Here is a 21,149-nt window from a genome sequence, read left to right as displayed (position 1 = left end):
GTACTGGAGCTCCACATATTTATGAGTTGGCCACCTCATGTTCTATTTATATCTAAACAGTGGAAGTCCCTAAGGACCCTCAGCTCCAGGCTGGGTCTGTGGGTGCCTCGCTGAGGGATAATTATATGGAGGGAAAGAGAGAGAGGATTGATTCTTATGTACACGCAGGCAGTTTTATAGTACACTGCTCACTATAAATGTTCTATAGTTAAGCAAAAGTGCACACACAAACAAATATGTACTAACGTGCAAGACAGCCTAGTTCCCTAAAAATTAAGTTTCAATACAACAAAACTGCATCGGCAATAATGTTCTGAAAGAAACGTCCATCATGAATGTTTATGTAAGAATTTGACATAATTTCAAGCCAAACCATAATGGTTTACTGAAACTAACGAGAGTAGTTTTGTTGTATTTTTGAAGTTTTATTTCAATTCATAACGTTAACCTTGTGATTAACTTCTGCTGTAATTGGAAAGATACGTATATTTCCCATTAAACAGTATTTTAGAATGCAGTTTTGTTGTGAGGGTAAGTAATAGATTCATAGACACTATTATGTTGTTATCTTGAAACCCGTTGGGGAATGCCTCCCAGGTGAGTGCAGTGCAGTGTTGCTGAATGCAGCTCCAGGCCTGACTCCTCCCCAAACCTCTCCCCTGATGAGGGCCTGATTATAAGCACCTGTGGGCCTCTGCTCAGGCTTTTGGCCCTTTTCTCTGTTGTGGTTGGTGTTATTGTGACATATTGGCCAATCATTTGGTAAGAAGCCAATTGTTGTCCTGCTTACTTGTTGGAATGCTGTGCAAAGACCTATGTGGTGAGTGGGTTCACAACATTTAAATGCAATATGTATGCACCAATATGTATGCACCATGATGAGGCCTTCAACTCCCATGGTACTCTTTGTAGGTTCACCTGCTGTTTGGTTGTGCCACTTTTGTTTTGCTAGCACTGTTTTACTACTCTTTTGTTTTCTTCTGTTAAGGTGTTTTTAGCATTTGTCATAAATTGCATTTTTAAGAACCAACTGGGATCCTTATTTGGTTTAACTTTGTTTCAGTTGTTATGTCTTTGATTTAGTGGAGCTGGGGGTCTTCTCTTTAGGAGGGGTTGTCCCCCTTCACTGTTTCCTTTGGTGAACAGCACATTGGAGCACAAGTGATTTACCTGTTTCCCATGTGTGTGTCTTACTGCATCTGTGGTAAGTATATGGCAGCACCCATGGATAACCTAGCATATTCTGCCACCCAATGTAATGGCCTCAGCTCACTTTAGTCTTTGTCTTTTTTGTACTTAATATAAACGAATTTGGAAACATGCCTGTGCCCTTCAGTGTCAGAATATGTGTGTCTTGCTTCATTGTGAACTCTAGGTTTTATCGGCAGCTGGTATCATTTCCGTCATACTTATTGGCGTTGTCAATCTCCTTGTAACCATAACATACTATAATTATTTGCTCTCTTGTTCATACTTGTAACTACATTCTGAATTGTTGAAGCTTGTAGCTGTAATGTTTTTAAATTTAATAATGAGTTGTAAGGTTAGAATGTAACTCCTGTTATATCAGTACAACAAGAAGTTTTATTCTGAATACCTGTACGTTCACATTTCAGTATACAGCATTGTACATACATTGTACACGTTTTGTGATGGCTGTTTCAAAAGAATACAACTTCTTCACCAGGCCTTTTTTTTTCTAGAATCTTATAAACCTTAAAGTGCAATGTTCTCTGCTGGATAACTTTCACACTGCCTCCTAATGTACATAATCTGTTCTTTATTTATGGTGAAGTGAAGTGTGAAACTGCTCGCTGAAGTGAGCAACCAGGCCAATTCTCAGTAATTAGGCCATCCTCCAGGCACTGTGTTGCATAACTGCCCACAGTAGTCTAATGGTGTCCATTAACACCATGGCATTGCCAGCAAGTCCTGCGGCCTGGCACGGACACTGACATGGCACAGAGCTGACTGGTTGGCAGAAAAAGACACTGGAACTGATCCAACATGGAGGAAATATTAGGCTTGCATAGCAGTGGGGACAGAATTAGAAGAGAAGTATGAAAGGATCCACATGACGCCTTCCTTCGCTGTGTTGGACAGAATGGTCAATCAATAGAGAAATATGCTACATTTTTATACAGATCAATGTCAATTTTCTCCAATTAGGCTCAGATTGATATAACACAACAGGTTTTATTAGGTGCTTTGTGAAGAGTAGTACATTTAGTTTAATATTTTATGTTGTTTAGACCAGTGGTTCTCAACCTGTGGTACGCGTACCACTGGTGGTATGCCAGCTCCCGCTAGTGGTACTTGGAGGAATCTGACATATAAAAAAATAAAATTAAAAAAAAGATTGATTAATTTTTTTATTTTTTATTTTTTTATTCAAAGGTGGGGTAGGTAATTTTGGAGAAACCAGCTCGAGTGACCTAGAATTTGAAAATACACAACCGGAAAAAATATGCCACTTCCTTACAGAGCCTTCCACAGATGACATTTTTTAAAGGATTTTTTGTCAAAGCACTTCAGCTATTCATTGCTATCGGGATGTTAAGAGCATTCCATGGAATATAACAAAAGTGTATCTCGAGCCGGTTTCTCAAACGTACCTACCCCACCTTTAACCTTTACACATAACACAGACATATAAAATACAGGAAACAGAACTACCGGTAAGTAAACAAAAAGACGAAAAGCAGTCACTACATTGTGCACATTTGGGACATTAAGGTACACTACTTATTACTGCAAGAGCAGCTGATGGTAAGGACCTCAGACAACTTCAATTTAAAACAGGCTATAGGGACAAGTGCCATCAGTTTGAGAATATTACCAGCGAAAGTGAACAAGTGAATGAGGAGGAGGACAGTCATCAACTGAGCACAAGCGCAGGCTCCGCAAGCAACGCAAAAGTGATATGCACAGCCGCTGTGATGGAGGACAGAAGTGACTCAGGAAGAAGGCATTTGCTCAAATAAGTGAGAGAAGGCTGTGACCGAGGTCAAACGCTGAAAAAGCACACACTTGTCCTTAATTGTTGTCTTTTTTCTTATCTCTTTTCTTTTTTACTTTGCCACCACAGAAATGGCAATAGCAAACATCAGCAGACTGAAGATGAGCTATTAGCCCTTAGGCTGATCTGCTCCTGGAGGCTTCATTATTATTGGAACTGAATTCCCAATAGGACATTTTCTGTTACGATGTAGGTTCTTGCAGGAGGCCTACATTCACACTTTGGTATAGGTCCAGGAAATGACATGTGTGTACAGTTGACATTTGTTGTGTGAGAATAAGTTATTATTTTGTTCTTTATATTCTCACTTAGAGAGAGAGAGAGAGAGAGAGAGAGAGAGAGAGAGAGAGAGAGAGAGAGAGAGAGAGAGAGATAAATAAAAAAAAAATACATTTGCCTCCGAGTCCTGCATGGACTGTATTTTAACATTGGTCATATGGTGGTACTTGGAGAGCCAACTATTTTCTCAGGTGGTACTTGGTGTAAAAAGGTTGAGAACCACTGGTTTAGACTAATGGGGTTTTTGAAGCAAATAAAGTAACCGTTTGGGGTTCACAGGTAATTGCAATCTGAAAAAGGATACATTTACAGCCAACACATATCATTTAATAACATTCATCATTCATTAACAAAAATGTTGTATTGATAATAATGCATATTTGCCAAGTAAACTGTCTAATACTTTAAGACATTATCTTATCTTATCTCTCTTTTCTCCTTTACTCCTGCTGCACAGTATGTGTTTCTTCTTGTGTCTTCCCTTATGCTCAGGGACTCACATTTTACCAATCCCCAGCTGTGAGTCATGGATTTTTACAGATGAAATTTCTTTCATGCCGCCTTGAAATCTCAGGGAGAAACATTTCTCTCTCCTTAAAAACCCTAAACCTATAACCCAGGTTTCAGGAAGCACACATAGCCATTTGGTCACCGAATATTTTCTCTGGCACTCTCAAGTTCCCACTCCATTAACATGACCTCAGCAGCTCATTGCTTTTGCATCTCCCTGCATATGTCAATGGATTTTTGGTTGGTAAGGTAATGAGACCAGAATTAGAATGTGTGCCTAAGTAGTAAAATAAGGATTTCACATCAAATGTTACTCTTAACAATCTTCATATATACATACACAAACACACGTGCACATATATGTATCCGCGTATCCAAATGTTACGCACATTTAGAGAGGCATATACCACATATATCTTTTGAGATTCAAACATCTAGTTAAGGCTGCAAAATTATTTAATATTAACAATTGACTAAATGTACGATGGAAAATATGTCTCTCAAAGTGATGAGCATCCAGATGACTATCCCTTTACTTATGCAGAGCATGTTGGCCTTTTTTACTAATTGTTTTGGTTTTTGGCAACTAAACTTTGTTTTTACTTTACTCTAATCAACCTATGCCGCAGGCAGCCGTTTTGTAGCACAACAAATACTCTAATGAACTCAATTTAGATTACCAGCTGCAACACCATTTGGCAAACGGGACAAGGAGCATTTAACAGCTAAAGAACTAGATATCTCCCTCAGTTAGGTGAGACCAATGTAAGAGCTATAAAAAGAGTTACCGGTAATACTGGACAAGGTGAGTGGCCAGAAGCACTGCTCCAAAATAAATACAAATGCTGCCTTATATTTGCTGTACTTTGTATGTAAATAGGCAACAGTTTGCCACATTAACTTAAAAGCTGGTATTTTATTTTTCACAGCTTCTTCTACTGGCCCCGGTGGCCAAACATTAAAACAAATGAAATGTAAATTACATTTATGGATTTAAAAATGATAGTGAATTTCCACATTTCCCCTTTTTGGCATTCCATGTCTGGCAATAGTGTCCAAATGTGAAAGACATCATTGGTATTATAATAAGGAGAGCAGCAACTCATTATCTAACGTGTGACATTTAACTATAATCATCAAAGAGAAGCTTCATGAGCCCAATATGAATGTTTACAAATGCTCTTCAAGGGCATTCGATACATAGCATTTGCAGTTCAGAAAATGATCAGTTAGGAGATTTGTATTCTTCATTTGTCGCAGTTTTTGACAACTGGATATTTTTCTTAACTCTTGGATTTTGTGATGCACCTGATTCATCCAATTCAGAACATGCTACATTTTGTCACTGCGTTGCATCTTATGGGAGCTGAGGGGGAGTGGAGAAGCATTTAGTTGGGAATGACAGACGCATAAATGCACACAAAATGAAATCTCTGTCAACCACGCTCCATCAGGGGTGTACTGGCTAACTGGGAACAGACACATTCAGAAATGCTCCATCCTTTATGCTTGCCTTGAGCTTGTTAGATTACATTCACAGATATAAACATCACTTTCCTGTAGCATTGACATTGGAATTCACAAATCCATATATCTTTTAGAGCATTGTTCTCTGTTGTACGTTCAGTTCAAGTAACGAGATATTGGTGAGCAATGATTTCAATGGAGATACTGTCCCTGATAGACATGTGTGTTGGAATAACGAGGCCCCCAAGGACCACTTAAAGAGCTCTAAGTGGACATTAATGATTGACTGATACTTAAAACTGTCGTTTCAAGTAGAAGAATACCAATGATAGTCAGAAATCAGTGTCAGTATAAAGCTTGTGGGATCCACATCTTGACATTTAACATCTAAGTCAATGGCTGCTCAAGGACAAGTTTAAAGATGAGATTTTTGGCGAATGGTCTTTTATGACTCACAGCATGTGAGTATTTTAACAAGCCTCTTGAGTCGAGTGTCGTTTCTCTGCCAGATATCACTCACATTTATTTTATACCTATGTCATCCACACAGAACAGATGACTGGACTGGCTCAATATTACATTCAAGGATCTTATTTTTGTATAAAACACAACAGTAAAGAGGTCAGATGTTGTTGCTACTTTTTATTTTATTTTTTATTAGTGGTGTTATTCAGTTAACCATGTCTGCTCCTTTACACTGTAAATAACTTGTACTGGGAGAGATGCAGTCCTCCTGAATTATTAAACCTACAGTCCTTGAGAGCTAGACAAAAAAATGATGAAAAAGGCTAGCATTATTCTTATTTTAGAGGGGGACATTTTTTACAATACCTGTAAAGTTATAGTGAACTGAAATTGTTTATTATTCTGCACCAAGATTAATATCCCTGTCTATTTTACTATGGAAAACTATAATATGAAGCTCTAATAAGCATACCTAAGAACCGTACCAGGCAGGATAGTAGGATATATAAGTTGCAGTAAGTTTCCTTGAGTTGAGCAGAGACCTATCCCCGCTTATAATGTATATCTCGAACAGCTTTAGGCAGAAGAAGAGCATGTTGTCAGTGAGATTGAAGCAAGGCTGAGGATGGGAGAAAGTGATATCAGGGGAGGGAATGGACTGTTGACAGCAATCTCACTGTAATCCATCAGTCCCCAAATCATGTTGCAAGTAGCAAAAATGTTGCTCCCACAGCACACGCCACCACGCTCATAAATATTCATCCTAGAAACTCATTTCTGTTAATATACAAATAGTTTAAATGAACATGTTTATGACTGATATTTCAATTTCCAGTTCCAAAATAGGACTTTTTGTGTGTTGACAGATTGCTAATGGTTGCATTTTCCTCTCACTTCTTTTTCCATTTCAGTTGTGCTGCTGGATACGACGTCTGTTCTTGGAGAGCTGGGATGGAAGACGTATCCTATCAACGGGGTAAGGAGGCCATCTCTTGCACTACTTATTGGACCTTGTTGAAAACACATGACTATTTCTGAATCAATTAAATCAATTATATTGATTTGAATAGGTCCAAATGGGTAGCAGTGACCTGTTTCGTATTCACATCACTGGTTTTATTCAGACCCTTCAGTCCACTTGGGAAATAGTGACAGATAATGAGCCATGGTCTCTAAGGAAGCTTCCCTTATGCTGTTCAAACTTCCCCCATCAATTATTTGTGTCCCTTTTTAGGTCCAGTGAAATATTTGACTGACTCTTTAAATGTTCACTAAAGGACCAACCAATGCTCACAAAGCTAACTTCCACTGCCTACTGCAAAAACCTAGTGTTCAATTCTTTAGTTTAAATGTGTTTGCCTCTCAGATACTGGAGAAACAATGAATACATGTCTTGTACCAAATGCAGTCTTGTGGTCCGTCAACTTCACAAAAGGGTAATCCCATTTTGTTCTCGCAGAAAGTGCCTACGGCTCCCCTCAGTAACTTGTCTAGCTGAAAATCTAAACTTTGGAAATTGCAGCGGGTGCCAAACTGAAGGTATCATGATAATGAACTGTAGTTGTTCCGACAACAAACTGTAACATCCTCAAATCAAAAACTTCATGCTGCATCAACACCCATCCCTCTCTGAGCTGTCAGGATATTTGAGGGAGATGAAAACGTATTACAGAATGGTGGCATAGGCTATCCTCTGACAACTCGGTCCTAGTTTTCCTTCTTATGTTCTCAGTATAAAAAAGGTGACCAAACCATGGTTAATGTTCAACAAAATGCCTCCCTAAACCTTCATTTATGCAGTGGCTCTGAAAATGACAAGTGATTTATTTAATGAAGTTGTGCCCTAAAATGTAGATCATATCTCTTCAGTTGTGAATGTTTCATGATGTAATAGAGATGCTTTTATTCAATTTATTTTAAGTGATATAGTTGATTGCTGCCAATACAGCCATGCTTGCAGTGCATTCGAGGGTGTAGAATCTCCCAAATGTCTTATTTGTATGATACATTTTATCCGTCTTTAGGTTTACAAAATGGGGCTGAGATGTGGTCGGTAGGTATTCACAGAATCTCCACGATTTATATCACCCATATAAAAATGCAATACCTGTCAAAAGAGAAACAAATGTGGTGAGGTGACTACAGGCAGACTGAATAGGGGAAAGTAGCAACACTGAAGATCTGGCAATATTTCTTACTTTTGCTGAGGTTGTATTTGAGAGATCAGGCAGTAAGAACAACTTTTTTAGCCTTTTCATGTTTTTTGCAGCGCTATAGTGTCCTTCACTATCCTTACGACTCCACTCCCTCTCTGAGTTTTGACTTAAAAGGATCCTCTGCTGGTAGATCCGAAAGGTCCCCCCAGCTCTTTTCTGTCCCTCTATATCTCCCTGCCAGGCCCTTGGTGGCCTATATCAGGGTTATGAAGGTGATTACATCATGTAGGTCGTGGCGACAGCCGCCTACAGCGTTAAGGGAGAGTAGAGAGGGAGGCTGCCTCTACCATGATTAAGCTGTCAGCCCTCCACCATCCTCACTCTTCCACTATCCTCCGATTTTACCATTAATATTTAAGGCTTGGAGGGCAGAGGGCCTGAGGGAAGGTGTGAATATCTGGGGAGGTAAAATAGTTAAAATCCCTTTACTACCAGGAAGCTAGCAAGAGGAAGTCAATCCCCACCATATTAGACACAGCCCGGTATCAGGCCGATACAGCAGCACGACGTGTAGCTGCCTATCGGAGTCACACACTGCTTCTAGTTCCGGATATAAACTGCTGTCCGTCAGTCCTGCCCAATGCACATCTTTAAATAATGTAATATGTAGTAACTTTTCCAGCATGATTACGTGATGATGAGTTTGCCAGGAATATAGCTGTCGTATGATATGAATTTGAAGGTGAAGTGGAAATTGGGGTGTATATTTATGGCTGATTTTTTAATCAAATGCCATTAAACAGTGCTTGTAAAGAGAGGAAGGCGAGTGGTTTTGTTGAAGAGGAAGGTTAACCAGAAGTACACAGTGGTGGTCTGCCAGCTTCTCATCATAGGACACTATGGGGTTCTGCATATACCCAATAACAACAATGTTGAAGTGTCCTTGAGTAAGGCAAAGAAGCCCTATACTCTAGCTGTGCATTTACTGCGGGAAATTATGGGAAAGAGCACCAGCCATATTTCCAAAATGTAAAATCTATTGTTAAGACTTGCAGTACAATGTGTGCAGCCCAAATGAGCAATTAGCTACAGAAGCCTTGTACCCATAAATGTACAGACAACAAAACACTATATTTATTTTTATCATAACAATATTGTGGTGCTTTAATTTCAGTGGAATGAACATTTTGGATTTCATTTATGAAACAAATGATTGAAATTCTGCTGCAGAAACTGGATCTTGTAAGAAAAAGCTTAAGACACTTTCTAGCCTTGCAAATTCCACATACTAGACACATATATATGCAAAATCTGTGCTTGTCTTTTCCTACTTATGCTCATCTTTTCGGTTTTTGAAAGACATTGTGGAGATTGTAAAAGTTATAGGTTCATAAATGTTGTATGTGACGGGACTACGGATGGAAATTAGCTCAAAGCTAAAATCCGGCTCATTTACATTTCAAAGCATTATTCTGTTTAAAATGTTCATTAATGTGCATTGTCCCGGTTCAAATAAACTATTAAATAAAAATAAATAAAAATAAAGGTAAGATGTAGATGTTTCAGGTAGTGAACAAGTTCATTCTTAGTGCAGGACTTTGATTTTCTAGCTATGGGCTCATAAACTGGGAATAGTTGTCATTAGTAAGAATTACAGGAAAAGGCTGAGAGCCTATTTACACGCAAACGAAATGCAAAGGAACCGAATACGATATCAAAAAAGTATTCCATTCACACGAGACCGCTGGACACGCTGTAGTACATATGCCGGGCCTGTAAGTGGCGCAGCGAAGAAGACCCCCGAGCATGGTTGCCATGGTTGCCCTTCTGTTTATGCCCTGCAGTGGATTTAGAAACATGTAGTTCATGTAATTCTCCATGTCCACTTGTTGCTGATGGTTGTGGTAGAGGAGCTGTAGATGTTGCACTAACATCTGTAGCATGGTCAGTAGCAGTAGCTACTGACAGCAGCTACAGCAGTGAGCAGCAGAGGTGGGGAGAGGCGGGGCTATGGCTTCATCGTTATCAGGAAATGATCGTATAGGGCGTACACACGGATACCGTTTGCAGATCTATCCACCTTGGGACCCGTTATCGTTTGCGGGGTCCGTTTCCGCCTTTCCGTTACGGCCTCGTGTGAACGAACGGGCTATACGAAAGAGAAAAGTAGCGGATACAACCGTTTGCGTTCTCGTGTAAACAGAGCATGAGAAACTTCAATCAATTACTTAATTGTGCTTGTTCTCCCCAACCACTAGAATGCATTTGCATGTAGGTCCACATCACAGACATGTCTGCTCACTGGAAAGCTGCAAACAAATGTTTACACACTGTAAACACGATATACGTCCAGCCCTCAGTGCAAGGTGCCCTTTGATTATGTTATACCTGCTGTGCTCGGAAAGTAAATAGACCTGTTTCAATTGGCCCACAAGGGGAACAAGGAGGACTGTTGTTATGTTTGTTAATGACTTTACTGAATGTGGGAATATCCTTAGAGTTAGAAAAACACATTTACCCTCAAAGGTTTTACTCATTAGATTTGTGCATATTGAACAGCAATTGATCCATACCGTGTCTTTCAAGGACTTTGACTCAGCAAAACTTTTCCTCAAAAAGAAGTTAATAATTGTACTTGAGAATGCCAAAGGCAAGCTGATACTGATGTTGATGTTGTTTTCATGAGGCAAAGATGTGTGTCTCTACTACTCTAATGCTTTTCCTCCTGAAATGCTGAATTGTGATTAAGAACCGGGCATCGGAGTGGTGAAGGACAGAGAGACAGGAGAGAGGAGAAGGAGAAGAGGGTTCATTTGGCGTCTGAAAGCAGCCACAATAAGCTCCACTCAGAACAGGCAGACAAACTGCTGAAATATGCATGAGTCATTTTCCTGTCATTGGGGGGAGCGGAGAATAGAGAGGAGCACTTTATTTATTAAATTACATGAAACAGCTTTAAGGGATTACACATGCCTAATGTTGCCTTTTTTGTTTTCACTCATTGACATCATAATGCCAACCGAGCATAGGCCAGTTGGACGACAAAGACTGATCTTTGTTCATCATACAGAGGGAATAATTCTATTTTTGATCAATTTCAGAGATCCCAAGCAGCCGATAAGTCAGGTCCACCGGGGGCGTATAAACACAGCGTTATGTAAGGAGCAGCGCAGCGCTGGCTGCCCGAACACAGCTCAGTCAAATATTAGGCTGTGCAACCCTGATGCCTCACTAGTGCTCAGCTCAGAGCGAGACATTTGTGTGTATGTTTCTGTCTGTGTGTGTTTCAGTCTGTGTGTATGTGTCTGTGTGTTTTGTAGTTTTTCTTCGTTATTAAAAGGTCATTTTAAGTGCATTTATACATTTGTCCTCTACATCAGTCGCTGCTGATATGCAGGCCTCTTTGCTAAACTTGGATGATCTGCCCATTTCCTTTGAAGGTCCTCTGAGTGTCTTACCCTCATGAGATGATCTTGTTGATGTATGGTTGCCCATAAAGCAGGTATTACATTAAGATAGAAACCTGTCGGTAATTGTAAGCAAAATTAAACAGTAAGAGGTGATTGATTCCATTAAAAACAAAGAACGTTAATTGTTTGTTTTTTGTAACTAAAGTGGTAAAGGCTATATAATCCTACTTGAAGTGGTAAGTATATCAGGTTGAAAGTGATTTAAAAGGTTTCTAATTGTAACAGCTAGCTCTAATGTTGTATGTTACATACAATGTAATCCCCATTGTTAGAGTAGAAAGCTGTAACGGTAAAAACCAATGGACTTGGGATTGACGGCCTGTAAAAGCAAATTATCTTTGTCAGTTATCAATGCCAAATAGTTTGAGCCTCCCATTGTGTCATTGTCTGATGACACACCCTGATAATACTTCGCTTTTTTATCATTCTTTCAATACAACAAGAGTAAGCTAAGACTGCAGCCCGTTGACTTGAAGTCCTCTAAAGCAATCAGTCTGTCAGATATTGGGAACATTTTCAGGGGATTGCCGTCAGATTCAGGCTCTGAGTTTGGGGGCATGCGCAGAGAAAGTGACGCAGAGGAAGATAGAAGGCCATGTCAAGGAGTCATTGGATATAAAGAGCAACATTGAATAAGATGACTCACACACTTAACACACATACAAGTACTTACACACTCGTGAAGGCACGCTCTCTCAAGCCTTTACCCCAATACTAATCCTTAATCTTTTTTATTGCAATATTTAACCACAGTAATTGTTTGCAACTACCCGACCTTAGGGTTATCTCTAAGCACTTCCTCCAGCCCTAACACTATTAGCCTTGAGAGTGAGCACCGCACAACAGAGAGGAGGAGGGAAATCTGTATGTCAGTGTCCTTCATAGCTCAGATAAACTTCTCTAAGGCGTGCTGCTGAGTGATGGCCGGCAGCGCTACGAGATAGAAGAAAAAAAAAAAAGGGAATAATCCTGAATCACTCCACTTCTCCCCACGGAGGCTCTGATATAAAAAAGGTATGATGATTTAGCACACCAGTGTTCGTCTCAGGGACCTCTGCCATAACCGGGCTTAAACAGTGCCAGGGGATTCCTTAATTGGCTTGTTTCTTGTCAGGGACACACCAAGGCCAATATCTAATGCGCTCCCACTCGGCATCTCGCTGACAACAGAACAGATTCTGACAGCTTTTTGGGCTTACCCACACCGTGTGAGGAATACAGTGAGAGTGAGCTAGAGAAAGGGAGTAGAAGAGGGGGGGTAAGACACTGGATGGATGCAAATGGGAAGGAGAATAGAGGAAGGGAAGAGTGAGGAAGTTATTAGCGCTTTGCTGAATGCAGCCAGGCACTGAATACATGAATACAGGAAGCAGCAGAAGAAAAGCGATGTGTGGTTCCTGTCGACAGGCAGAGTTTAGACGGACCTGTTTCTTAAGAGGCTCTAGACATCTTGAGAACATTATTTTTCCAATACAAATATGTCCAAAGTTTACTCTTGATAAATAATCTTCATCTGATAAATTAATAATATATCATTATACATGAATATACTGCTTGTAAAAAAGTTTGCTTACTCTAGAAACTATGCCTAATACAAAACTGTTAAAAAATGGTAACTATGCTAAAAAGAGGGGGATACAACATTTACAGTCTTCATGTTTAAAAACAAGTATTCAGAAGCACATTTGATCTTCAGCAGTCTGAGTTAGACAGCTTAATTGGGTATCTTCATCAGAGTATGTGTGGGTTATTGTTCACACATGCAACTACCAGGAAATGTTTCTCTGCTCGGCCTCAATGTTCTCACAGGAACACAAAATGGGGAATTTTATACAAAGAATCTGTGTCTTTGGTCTTATGTTCGCTTAAGTTAAAACTGTAGAATACATTTTAAACTGTCTGTTGACCATTGTTGCGTACCTGAATACAATTCACAAGTTATCTTTTATTGCTGATGCTGGCTTTCTCTGACGGAAATGACAAATAGAGCCGCTGGCAGATCATATCGGCTGTATTTAATTTGCATTATCGCTGTAAGTAACGGCCAAGGTAGTCAGTTTGCTCATTGCAAGTTGGTGTCAGCCAATAAGTATTTATTAAAGAGAGAAGCATCACTCTGTATAACCATTCTTTGAGTTTTACATTCAACCAAGACCAACAGAGATGGGATATTTTCTAGTGAAGTGATCAGCCAATTTCGTATTCTAAATATCCCATTTTTACATATTGTATACATTTTTTAAGCTTTAATGTCAGGGCTTCTAGTTCTTGCAGCAATTATCTCATGAAAGATATGATCAGATGAGCATCTATTTATTTCTCACTGTGAATTATAATTCCAGTGCTTATCCTGTTTAGCCCTGAGCAAAGATGAATACGTAAGTGTTAGTGTTATTTTGCTTACCAAGAGGTGATGCAAATCCTTTTTTCTCTCTTTCTCTTAAATCATCTTTGTCTGTCAACCCTTTATCGTACTATTGCCTCCTGATTCCCTCCACCCTTCCTAGTTTGATCACTCTTATCCCCTCCCCACCTCCCCTCGTCCTCCCTCTGCTGCATATTGACATAAATTCACTGGGAGGGAAAACTTGGTGGGTGTGCATTTTCTTTGGTTTAAGATGAGCCGGTAAATGCTGGCAGAAGACTCCTGCTCTAAATGCATGGCCAAAAGGAGTCTGACAGAGGGAAACATAGAGAGGCAGAGAGAAAAACAGACGGCGGGACAGGGAGAGGTTAAAGCCGAGAGTCCATTTATTTTTGATGGGTAGTTAGACATGCAGTTACACAGTTGTACTAGTATTTAAGCAGTCAATCATGACATAGCACAGTAAAGGCAGATAATCAGAAGTTATATATTCAGACAGTCGGGCAGCCATTAAGACAGACCTTCATACATATATACAGACAGAGATAAGTAGCTCACAAGGCTGACATTGTTGAATCTTGGCAAATTGTATCGACTGCTTAAATAAATAGTTCATTACAGTCTTTTCTCTAGTTATATATCACACAGGCTCCACCCTCTGCTGGACTCTGTGGGTACTACTCTCTGTCATGCTGTGCGTGCATTCACCTACTGAGTTGCATAAACGTAGCCGGCCAATCAGTGCGAGCCTACCTGAAAGCGCTCGCGCAGGCCCACAGTATATAAGGTGGGTACGCCTCCCGAACGTCATCCTTTTTCTCTTCAGTGAGCAGCAACAACTGAAGCTAAACGTAAGAAGATAGATAAAAGAAAGTGAAAGAATATGGACTCACCACTCCTTGAACATAGGCCTTGCCCTACATGCCCGGGCTTATTCGCGGGCGCTGATCCCCACGCTTGTGCTTCAAGTGCTTGGGGCCTGACCATGCTGTGGAGGGCAGCAAACATTCTCCGTCCTGCAGTGCCTGTCGTGCGCTCCCGCGGCTCAGACGCCAACATCGCCTGGAACACTTCCAGCCGCATTATGTCTTGCTGGATGAGGCACAGGACCAGGAGGCTTCACAGAAGGCGTTGTCTCTAAGAGCCCTGCACATCCCGGGACGGGAGAACTGGGGGGCCGACCTCAGGTCGAGAGGCGGGCCCCTGCCAGACGAGTGGAGGCTTCACCCGGAGGTGGTGAAGCAGGTCTGGACTCAGTTCGGGAGAGCAGAGGTGAACCTGTTCGCCAATCGGCGCAACAGCCACTGTGCCCTGTGGTTCTCCCTGGCCCGGTGGGACAATCCGCCTTTGGGGGTGGACGCATTTGCACACGAGCCATGGCCAAGAAAGCTGCGTTACGCCTTTCCACTGCTGCAGCTTGGCGCCGTGGTACGCGGAGGTGACACAGATGATGGTGAGCCAGCCCTGGACGATTCCTCAGGTCTGGGGGGCGCTGTCTCAGGAAGCAGGTGCAATAGGGGTGTTACCCACTCTGGGCCAACCTCTCCAGGCTTGGCTCCCGAGAGGGACAGGTGGGGCTGTCTGACAACGTTATTCAGACAATCCAGGCAGCAAGAACAGAATCCACCACAGCCTGTTACAGGCCAAAGTGGGCGGGATTCCAGCAATGGTGAAAGGAGTCTCGAGCCGTTATCGTGTACGTTGGGCTCTATTCTATCCTACTTACAGATACTGGTGGACAGGGGGCTGGCTCATTCCACAGCTAAGGTGTATGCAGCGCATGCAATACGTAACCCCCCGTTCCATGATCAATTGGTGCTATATTGTTAAAATGAGAACTCCTGAATAAAACGTCTGACTTCTTTTATATAATCCTTCTCTAGCATTTTCTATCATTAAACAGTGAACTAATCGAATAAGCGATTTGGTAAACAATGCAATTATAAATGGTTTCAGAGAGCAGGAAATCTGGTTTGGTGAAAAGAAATGTAAAACCAAGAGATGTTTTGGTAATGCAGTGAGTCGGGCAGGAAGAGTTTGGATATGCTCCTCTGGGATAACACTCAGAACAGCGTGCTTATGAACACGAGCATTTCCAGGAAGAAGTTCCTACAAATGGATTTTTTTTCACTTATTTATCTTTCTTTCTCTACACGTTTAAGTGCAGAAGATGTGTTTCTTTCACTCTATCTGTTCATGCACACACAAAGGCACGGTTGTGTGGATACACATGCTATTGTACACGTTCTCTTGCGCACATACACTTCAAAGAGCAGTGTGGTGGCCCAGTTAGAGGACACCTGTCCAAGGTCACGCTGCTTTGTCTCTACTAGGCTGTTTACTGCTGTCTGTCTCACTTGACTTGCATCAGATACATATATTACAGTGGCACCGGCGCATGTCTACTGTATTCCAAACCTGAACCTCAGCTCACATTACAATAATTGAATTAGCTATATTTAAAGCCTTTTGTGTCAAAAATATTTTAAAGCCTTTTAAGCCTTGGAAAGCTCTATGTACATAGTCCTGCTAAATGACAAGTGGCTTTTTAATTGAATAATATATAATTTGAGATGTCAGAGGAAAAATTATTCCAGTGTGCAATGAGAAGGCTCTGTCATTTATTTTATATTTGAAATGCCAGAAATCTGCACTGTAACTTTCCTTTGAGAACCTTGAGAAATGTACTTATTTTAGTTTTGGTGATAAAAACATGTCTAAATGGTTTTATGTGGTTAAAATACAAAATAGTGTTAATACAATTCTTGGAAAAGATCTGAATAAGGCATTCTGTATGGATGTAGGATGGCAAATATAAGTAATTGATTTGTTTCTAAAGATAACAAAAGCAAAGTGTATTGCTAGCATTCTTCCATAATATCTATCTTGTAAAACCTGGTTTACATTAAGATCTGCAGAAAATGTACCAAAAGAAGGACTTGCAAAGAGTATATGTATTGTCCAATGATTTGCAAATTCTCTTAAGTATTACTTGGTATTACTTGTGCATGTCTGGGATAATTCTCAGGTGTCTTTCTGCTGTGACAGTGAGTGACAGAAATAATACACAAATCTGACTTTACCTTTTTGAGATACTTACAGATTTACATTTTATGCTAGTAAAGGATCTTCCTTCAGGACAAGAGCCTGACTCTTTCTATCAACAGTTGAACATCTTTCTTTGTCTCCCAGATTATGTGTGGTTGATTGAAACAGGATTTTTCTTTGGGGCTGTCTATATAGTCTTGTAATAGCTTTGTGCCTAGCAGAGCAATCGCAGTGCTCCATCAAGCTCTGACACCTCCATTTGTCACACTCTCTGTGGTCTGATAGAAAACCAAGGGAAGATGCACACACACACACACACACACACACACACACACACACACACACACACACACACACACACACACACACACACACACACACACACACACACACACACACACACACACACACACACACACACACACACACACACACACACACACACACACACACACACACACACACACACACACACACACACACACACACAGAGAGAGAGATAACTCCCAGTCTGTAATACATATGGTTTATTGTCTATTATTTTTGGGTCAAACTAGATCAAAATTAATCTTCACTTGTTGTTTTGTTTGGACATGGATACATCATTGAGCTGCTGAAAGGGATATTAAAGAAATCCATTCAAACACTTACCATGGCAAAGAATATGATCCGAACAGATATTATTTAAGGCAAAGTTCAGATTGTATATGTGTTAAATGGATTAAATGAAGAGACGCATGAGAGTGGAAAATGCAAGAAAGCACTGTTAATTAGGGCATTTTAAATGTTAAACACATATAATTTAAGTCTCCCTTTTTTCACGTAAAAAATGCAAGCAATTCTGCGGAACACCAAAGCCAATGACATTTAACGCATTAAAGGCTTCAAATACAAAAGAAGAGTGTAAGGTTTTGAAAGAATGTATGAATAATAAGACACAACTGTCTGAAATCACAATACTTTCACAAAGGCATTACTGTAGACATTTGAAAAATTATCATATTCCTTACATATTGAAATTAAGTTTGTTGATGTTTAAAGAAAATGTCACTGTTGCACCAACTAAACATATTTGTAAATCTCCATCATGCCATTAAATGCATATGAGTGTGAAGTAGAAGTAGTGAAGTAGAAGACAGCAGAGACAGGAGACGAGAAGGGGGGATAGGTAATGAAAAATCCACAAAGGACCTTGCTTGACCCAAACCAGGGATGTTACGATTTACGATTGTGGCCTTAACCTCAACCAACATCAGGGCACCCCTTCATCACTGCTTTAACCCCACAGAGCTATGCATTGTGGGGTTTTCCTGGCTTCACTCTTGCCTCGTGTCACAAAAACGTAAAAATATAAAGTTATTAAAAGCTGTGTAGCTCTTTTGCATACAGAACACAGATAGATTTCATTTAAGTTAACACAATATGTATTTTAATATATTCCATCAACCACTATTTCACAGCTTTCACTATGTGAACAAGCCCCCGATCATTAGCTGTGACTAATCAGAAGCCTACGTCAGTGATACTGTTTAAACATTGAACCAATTGTGTTTTATCTTAAAGAAAAATCCCTTTTTTGACCCAGGAAAATCTCTGGCTTACCCTATATTTACCGCTAACTACCTCTAATCACACACAGAGACAACAACCTCATGTATCAATTGGTCTCAGTGATACAAACTGATAATCTGCCCCAAGTGCGTGACATCTCCCACCCTTCAGTCACTCACCATCTCTCCCACCTCTTTAGAGATGTATTGTTGCTTCTAAGCAGGAGTTCACACAGTGACAACCATCCATACTTATGTATTTGGCTGGGGAAGGTCACATACCCTGTCCTGCTGAAAATTGAAATTGCTTCTTGCCATTTTCAAAAAGACCAATGGTTAAAGTGGGTTCAAATAATTTGCATCAACAAATATGTTGTGTCTAATGTAGTCCCATGAACAGGGAGAAATGTGTTTGTTTCCATGGTCTGCAGATTCAAATGATATTAGGGCTTATGTCTCTAGGTAGCTGAGTAGTTTACATGTTTCTGTAAAACTGCTGTAGGGTAAAACACAATCTTTAATTTCAGCTCATTCAATCTGACTATAAATCACCCCTCGCCCACCAAACCCCCTCAATCCCAATTCAAACCAGTGGAGGGTATGGATGGATCAGAATTCTGCTTCATGTTGAAACCAAATGCTGCGGTAGAAGATTGATCACAGCACTGCAGGAAAAAGCTGCCTTCTTTCTCCCTCCCTTCTACCTTTCAACTCACTAAATCCTAACAAGTCCCTGCATCTAATATCATATTGTATGTCTCCAAGGCTTCCAAACCCACTCCCATCTGGGGAGGTAGTGAAGACAGATCACCGGCAAATATATTGTTAGCCAGACATTCAAAAGGCCCACCACCTCTCCTACAAAAAAGCATGACACCTGCTTTAAAGTATGTTAATATTGGCTGCTCATTGTAGTTGTTTTGTGTCTTTTTCTGTTAATTCTGTCTCTTTTATAATAATTTATAGCTTTCTACTTGTGTTATGCATCTTTGTAGTTGTTTTTTGTCACTTTTCTGGTTGGTAAGTGTCTCTATGAATGACATTTTGTTGGTAAATCCCTGAAAATGACTGTGCCGTAAGCCTGTTCAGTAATCCATCTATAGCTCTGTGCTTTATAGCATGTTTATACTTCAGTGTAGTATTGCTGTTTTTTATGTGAAACATATTTGTATACATTTCATTCAAAGTTACAATTTTCTGCATGTTGATGCTTCTCATTTGTATTCTTCACCTTCTTAGAGTTAGACAGACGACAGGGTCACTTGGCGAGTCATCCCCTGAAGCCTCAAAGCTTATCCGTGTTGTCTTTCTTTTCAAGCAAAGCCAGACGAATGGGAGGGAGACATTTCTTCTTTTCTTCTCAGCTCTCAAGTCTAAATTCAGTCTTGAATTTGGATCCAACATGGGACATTATGTGGGGGCGTTAGGGGTTAGAAGATGGGTCCTTGTAGAGGGATTTTGTTTCAGCGGAGATGAATGTTTTGTCTGGCAAGCTCTCTAAAATGCACTTAACATTTTATACAAAATTGGCGGATGCTGAAAGCTGTGCCTCACCACACACTTTCTCTGCCTATCTCTTTGCTGCTCCCTCTGTCCTAATTGATCGAGCAGGCCAGACAATCCCGTTCTGTCTGCACTCATTTCCAGTCAGGCTTGTTTAAGCATTACAGACTGGAGTCAGATGGCTTCTCTGAGGGAAGATGTCTCCTACAGTTACCAGACACAAGCGGACCGACAGGAAGCCATGGGTGGAAAGACAGTAACACACTTTAAACCCAGAAAGCAAACCTAAAACAATATTCAGAAAACTGCAGCCTTCTAATGGAAACTAAGGATAATCTTTTATATGAAAAAAAAACAGTTTTTATAATTTGGGTTCAGTTCATGTAAAGTTTTTACCTGAAACACATTTACGAGGCATAACTTGCCAATGTATTAGGTGAAACCATAGCTTAAACTAATGTACTGATTCTAATCATTCATACCTTAATGATCATTATAATGTTCAGTCTTTGTTTACACGCTTTTATAGAGGTCTTGATTTAACTGTATGGTCAGTTCTGAGGCTGCAGTATATGGTGCTGTTGAACCTTAATGGAACATAGATTAATAGATGATTATAGATTACAGATGATTATGTGGAGGCCATCCAATTTATTGTAGTGTCTGCACTGTAAGCAAACAAATGCACTTTCTTTCTGATACGGACAGTCATCATTTCCACGGCAAAAAAAGTTCAATTTTCAGGATAATGTATTGCTGTAGATTGAATTATACATCGTTCAAAAAGAGAAGTTAAGTTTTCATTTTATATTTTGGACCTTTCTTTGGAAGAACAATGTGGCTACAGTGAAGCGCTTTGAGCATCTGGAAAAGCGCTATAATAAATGTAAGTAATTATTAATCACTGTTTGTAAACTGAATCCCACCAATTTAAGCCTACAGTAATCCAAATTATTACCCTCACCTTACATTTTTATCCTAAAGCATCAATTGAATCCTCCGTTGAGTAGCTTCCTTATACACGGTTTCACACAGCTCAGGATTAATCTTTTTCATTTCCTCTTGTCTTTGTCTTACTGTCTTTGCCTCCGTTGCCGTTCATCTATCCCTTTCCCCCATCCTCTTGATATCTTTCTCCCGTTTCAAGCTTTTCCTTCCCCTCTCTCACCCCTGCGTCTCTTCCTCTCTCTCAGCCTCTTCTTAACTGAGAGCAGCAGACTGTGAAAATAGGCGTGTTTGAAAACAGGTGTGTTTCATCCTGTATGTCTGCTGAGGGAGGACGGAATAATTAATGAAAATAAACATCAGAAATGAAAG

General features: G+C 40.2%; 1 protein-coding gene across 2 annotated transcripts in view; it reads left to right on the top strand.

Moving 5' to 3' along the window:
* LOC307029403 (ephrin type-A receptor 6-like) overlaps positions 1 to 21,149 on the top strand; it is a 328,394-nt gene that overhangs the window by 156,197 nt on the left and 151,048 nt on the right. For both annotated transcript variants that reach the window (XM_079665352.1, XM_079665351.1), the window contains exon 2: positions 6,652 to 6,716. Coding sequence is in view for 1 of the 2 variants with exons in the window: in XM_079665351.1 (XP_079521477.1) it covers positions 6,652 to 6,716 (65 nt within the window). In the remaining variant the exon portion in view is untranslated. The remainder of the gene's footprint in view (positions 1 to 6,651; positions 6,717 to 21,149) is intronic.

Source organism: Notothenia rossii (assembly GCF_949606895.1).
Source record: "Notothenia rossii genome assembly, chromosome: 2".
In the NCBI taxonomy this organism is placed as follows: domain Eukaryota; kingdom Metazoa; phylum Chordata; class Actinopteri; order Perciformes; family Nototheniidae; genus Notothenia; species Notothenia rossii.
The sequence above is the reverse complement of the archived record's forward strand: the minus strand, read 5'-3'. Positions and strand labels throughout refer to the sequence as shown.